We start from the raw sequence: 6,000 nt of genomic DNA on the forward strand, positions 1-6,000 counted from the left end.
TTATATTACATCTGTCAACTTCACCCTCAGGGGCACACACCCAATGCTTCCCCACATGGCCTTTGCAATGGGTCATTGGCGCCACCCGATGGCTATCAAACCGACTAAACGCAGCTCAAAGAAAGTTCATAAACCGCTTAGGACAGTGACGATTCTTTGAAGAATCCTCTACATGTATCAGTTAATTTTCACCACAAAACTCTATAAATGGAAGAGTAATTAACTTGTGGTCGGCATATTTGTTTTAGTCTTAGGTTCTAACCCTGCCGGTTTGAACGAGAATAAGCACTGTATTGTACTGGTATTGTGTAATCACTACTCTGTGATGCACGTTTTTAAAAAAGTACATATTAGCAGTTATAATGCACTGGCCATATCTGCTTATCTAAACGGGTGAACCTTGATCTACAATGGTAAATCTTAGGGCCACACTGACTCCAAACCGTTTGAAAGTTCACAATGTTCGAGTTTGTTTTATTTTTCTGGGATTCCCCGATTCTAGAGCATCTGTCTGGGGAGAAGCAGAGATGTAATTAGTGAGAATATGTGCTTGAGACAAGCAATTATGAGAAAGAGATTTGTACCATTTCCACACAGAATTTCACAAACACAGTTGATAATCAGTGATGGCACCTCTTGCATGGGACTAACAATAAACCTTGTGTCTTTGACAAGTATAGAGTGTGAAACGTAAACGATTTAGACAGTTTGGTGAACCGAGCCAGGGTGTACAATAATCTACCAAGTGAATATCTCTGGCTCTATCCAATCCTTCTTTGGCGACTCAAGGAGAAAGCAGCAATTGACAAGGTGTAAACCTTGCCAATTGCTGCTTTCTCCTTGAGTTCAAAACCTGTCAACTTGTTTAATAAAATTGTGGGTTATGTATTAAGGGGAAACACTGCTGGAGCTTTTTTCCTTATTGTTTGATGGAACTCAACGAAAGTGCACAAGCTTGTTCGGTTTTTCTTGCTGATTAAAATACCTGGTCAGTTTTCCAGTCAGCAGTACAGTCCTCAATGAAGTCCTCAGGATAATTAAAACTCACCTGCTTTTGTTTTCAGGAACAATAGACAAACATTTACTGAACAAAAAAATTTAATGCATGGCTAGATACTACGAAGTATAAAGAATACAATGTCTGAAGTACTTTTAACAATAACAATACTTTATTTCAACTCAGGAGAGCTGGGGTGTGCTGGAAAAGCCAAAGGCCCGTACCGAGGGGCCCAGCACAACGACCTTAGTGTAGAAAAGGGGGGGAAGGGGAGGGGAAGGGGGAAGAAAAGGATGCAGGGGGGAGAGAGCAGCAGCTTAGGTGGACTCAGGGGCGGATTTAGTGGGGGGGTCCGGATGTCCTGACCCCCCCCTTGATTTTTACATGTGTAAAACTTGGGGCGTAAAACAAGGGAGAGGGGGAGGGGGCTCCTAAACATATGGTACGCTGACCAACACCTGACCCCCCCCCTCAGGAAATTCCTGCATCCGCCCCTGAGTGGACTGTTATTAGTGAACCATTATTAGTTATCTTACAACACACTGAATGTCAGTTTTCAATGTGTGGCAACTAAGTAATAAAAGAATAGATCAGTTGAAAAGTTTCCTAGGTTTATGGTAAAAAATCTGCTCTCAACATTGTATGCCTCAGATATTTAGCAACATATTGCAAAAAAGTTATGTTTCTATCTGCCCTAGATGCTGAGATATCCCTCCTGTAAATCTGCAAAGAGCTCAAAATTTGTGCCGAGAAAATGCCATTTGGCATCAACTCCAATGCAAACCTGCATAGATGTTCAAAAATTATATAGTAGCACTAATAGTGATCCAAAAAATTATGAACTTGCCAAAATAGCCAAGTTCTAAAATAATAATTTTAGCAAAAATAAATTTTTCGAAAATTTTTGGCAATAAATAAAGATATATGTTCCCCCTTTAATTTATCTGCATAAGAAGCATTACTGTGGTCCCTTTCAAATGTCCAGCCTCTGGCACGGCCTCATTGAGTTTTGTCGTGTTTTGGCTGCGCGTGAAAGCTGCAGGTTCACACGACACCAAGCATCCGCAAAGGTAGGACGCTCGCACTGGGGATGGCACAACCGACAGGCCAGGTACGTAGCCAGGATTTTGGTTTGGGGGGGGGGGGGGGGCCCACTCATGACAAAATGCTCTATGAGGGGGAGGGTGGAGAGGAGGTCCCAGAAAAATGGAAGATATTGGGGGGGGGTTGCCGGGCCCCATAGGCCCCCCCCCCCCCCCCCCCCCTGGCTACATGCCTGCGACAGGCCTCCATCATCTGGTTGGCGATCACACCTAGGGTCACTGGACCCTGGGAAATTGGCACCAACTTCCCGTCCGGTCGCCATTTCGGTTTGTGGAGCGAGCAGTTTCTGCTTTACCTCTCCATTCTCAGCGAGTCTTTCTAACATTGATGGAGATGCGTAGGTCTATAGAGGCCTTTCCCATGTACCGAGATTTTTATGTCCACGCCCAGGCGAAACGGGCAGACGTCTTTGCATCGCCACCACGTGCAACCCCTGTGCTTGGCAGCTCCTAAAAATAAATTTCCCCTCTTTAAATATGCAAGAACAATACCGTTGTAAGAGATCTGATAAGTTGATTACAGGCACAGTGCCAGATGCTTACTGGAATATCCAGAGATATGCCCCACTCCCCGAAAGAGAACTCGCCTCTTATTTTTGGCACGATTTGCTATTTTTTTTTTTTTCAGAAACACCGAATGATTTTAGTAATTGCAGGGTCCTAGCCAACGGTGACCTTGGCAAAACCGGCACTACTTAACGCTGGCAGGAGATAAGCAAACGTTGCCGGCTGGAAAGGATAGTCTTCTTTCGTTCGTACCCCCTCACTGCAATCCCAAGTTTTGCGGGTCAAAAATCTACACCTAGCATTTTTTTCAACTTTTTTTTATTTTTATTTTTTATGGCACATAGAAAGATAGCTTACCCGTTATTTTAACCCGGTTTGCTTTTGATTTTTGGTGGGTTATCTCTTGGGATGTCACGGTACATTGGCGAGGAACGCTTTCCATATGATGATGCCCCATAGCGGTCTTGGTATGACTGGTTCAGAACGACCCTTTTGAAGATTAGAAGATTTGAAAGGACCGAAATGCTGATTGCCATGGCAACTGAGACCGATCAGCCAATCACGAGGTGCAGCAGCGGAGACATCATGAGCAGCTGGAAACCCAGGCGAAAATTTCTAACTGGGACCAGTTGGCACCTGAACTGGTTTCAACTGGGACTAACTGGTCCCAACTGGGAATCAACTGGGACCAATAGGAGTCCAACTGAAACCAGCTGAGGTGTCAACTGGTTTCAACCATTCCCAGTTGGGAGTCAACTGGTTTGAACCATTCCCAGTTGGGAGTCAACTGGTTTGACTCCCAGTTGGGAATGGAGTCAACTGGGATCAGTTAGGGAAGGAACTGGTTGGAGCAATTCCCAGTCGGACTTCAAATGCCTTTCCCGTTCCCAGTTCGCACGGGACAACAATTTTGACAAATTGGGGGTGCATTGACCTTTGTTAATGAAGAAAACTAAAAACACTTACATTTTTAGATTTATACAAAGAGGGGAATTTTTAATTACTACATTTACATTTATATATTTATAAAAATAATATAAAAATTTTAATTAACTAAATAATTTTTTTTAATTTGAAAATATAATTAGTGACAAAATCTGTTCAGCTAAATGAACATTTAGTGCATTATTAAAATATATTAAAACATTTATGTAAATACCCACAGTATCTTTTTTCTTTTAATAAACAAATTTATCTTTTGCCAATCAGGCCGCCGTGGCACGCGGGACGCGGGTGCGGATTAGTGGTACGCGCTGTCGACAGATGGCGCTACCTATGCTGACGCACTTCTACTGCTCCTACTACGCACGCCAGAGTCGCACTGAGTCGGACGGACGCGGCCGACGCGGCCATCGCCCAAGTTGGCGTCGTCCAAGTTGGCGCCGTTATGAAAATGTCAAAACTACAGCTGCGCTTTCTTTGGACCTAACTGTACACACACCATGGTGGCAGCATTGAACTTCGAAGATGGAAAGATGCAGTTCAGCGATCTGGGGGCACCCAGGAAAGACCGGATGCAAATAGGCCGGACGGAAGAGAAAACGCCGCGGAGAGCACAATGGCGAAAATGGAGGGAGGTCTACCTCGAAAATGTTTGAATGCTGTGACAGAGATTGCAAGGTGGGAGCGTTCTTGATCCTATCAGGACTTCACCTGCGCAACGCGGGATCACGGGTGAGCACCTTTCTTCACGCGATGGGGAGGGAAGCTGAGGACGCCTTTACTAACAGACGCCAGCGGCCAATATTCCTTCATCTCATGAATACTAACTACCTCTGAAAAAGCGATTCAACCAGAGATTTCCCTAGACCCCCCCTAGTTTTCCTGGACACCCCCCCCCCCCCCCCCCCTTGAATCTAAAAAAAAAGAAAAAAAGAAAATAAAATTCTTTTTTTCAGATTAAGCAGAAAACACCACCTCTCAGGTGTATATATAGAGAAAGGGAAACATGCATTACGGGTATGAGCATTTGGTTAATAGACGTCTGTAATTTAGCTAGTGGACTAAAAAAGAAACAGTTTTATATTTTATGTAGCCTCACTTCGCCCCGCATTGCCTCGCATTGCCCCCCCCCCCCCCCCCCCCTTTGATTAGAATCCTGGGGAAACCCCTGAATTCAACCGTCGCAAGCAAGTGGCTAAACCCGGAGCGTGCACGTCACCGAACCTATTATTTAGTTTCATTCTCCAAGTTTTTGACAATAAAGTCTTGTCAACTTTCCATTTTGTGCCGTGTCTCATTGTTGCTGGAGTTGGTACCAGCGGTAACTGGGACCAGTTGTAACTGGGACCGATTCCAGCTGGGACCAACTCCAACTGGGACCAGTTGCAACTGGGAATTGTTCCATAAACCAGTTGCAACTGAGACCAATTGGTCCCAGTTGAAAATTTTCGCCTGGGAAATAGGACGCCCCTGACTTCGTGGAGCCTTCAACTACACACGACCACCAAAGAACCTGCGTCAGCTCATGAGGGGATCCTGTCCCCGATTCAGTCTCCGAGCCTGCGACGATCTCCGTCAATAATTCCAACCGCTGGCGGCAGTCGTCATCGATAACCCCCTGGTCACCACTGGGCCAACGGTTGTGCCACGGCGGTCCTCCAGAACAACAAAAAAAGTGCTCCGAAAACGCTCTGGATCCATCAATAGAGTTTTCCATTTAGAAACCCCAAGCATTACCAGCTACTGGACCTCCAAAGGAACGACGAAAACAAACACCTTTTGTCTTTTCAAGGTTCGACTTCTGTTGGATATTCCGCTCGATTACCGAAAATTCTTTAAAATCGCACAAAAGTCATGTTTTTCAGCTCCTTGCCGTCGCCAAGTTGTCAAAACAAAACTCTTTTAGCAGGAACAAGGGCTAGAACGAAGGTTACTGAAAGTTCCAGTCCTTAGTTGTAGGAGGTTCGCGGTTGAAAGCACGTACAGCAACAGCGAACAATGAACAGAAACTTACCGTGGTCCTGATTAAACCGGAGGCTCAGCACTTTACCTTCCCTGTGAGACATCGTTCTCCGTTTCCACCATAAACACGTTCAGCTGGTGAAGCTCGCGTAATGCTGCTCCGAAACAGCTGACTGTTTTGCTTTGTCTGTTGACTGATTTGCTTTGTCTATGCTTGTACGCGCTTGCAAGTTCGGCTCGACTTGGCTTGGTTTGTGGAGGTCTACAGGAAACTAAACGCACAACCCTAACTACGCTCAACCAGTTGTAAACGTTTAACACTAATTATAATCAAATCACTAAATCTTCAAACGAGCTCATTTATTTAAGTAAGCTTTAATTTATATTAGATGTCGTGCGAGTAATTATGTGATTCCGAACATATTGATTTCCCCACCAGACGAGTGAATCGAAAACGAAACTGATCATCATATGTCGCATAATTAGGGT

At 44.7% G+C, this 6,000-nt stretch overlaps 1 protein-coding gene across 1 annotated transcript in view; it reads right to left on the reverse strand.

The window, feature by feature from the left end:
- LOC120841625 (WD repeat domain phosphoinositide-interacting protein 4) overlaps window positions 1-5,772 on the reverse strand; it is a 50,392-nt gene extending 44,620 nt beyond the window's left edge. Inside the window, exon 1 of the mRNA XM_040212555.3 lies at window positions 5,564-5,772. Coding sequence (XP_040068489.1) covers window positions 5,564-5,615 — 52 coding nt within the window. The 5' untranslated portion in view covers window positions 5,616-5,772. The remainder of the gene's footprint in view (window positions 1-5,563) is intronic.
- Window positions 5,773-6,000: the final 228 nt, after the last annotated feature.

Source organism: Ixodes scapularis, unplaced genomic scaffold (genome assembly GCF_016920785.2).
Source record: "Ixodes scapularis isolate PalLabHiFi unplaced genomic scaffold, ASM1692078v2 PGA_scaffold49__6_contigs__length_1374808, whole genome shotgun sequence".
In the NCBI taxonomy this organism is placed as follows: Eukaryota; Metazoa; Arthropoda; class Arachnida; order Ixodida; family Ixodidae; genus Ixodes; species Ixodes scapularis.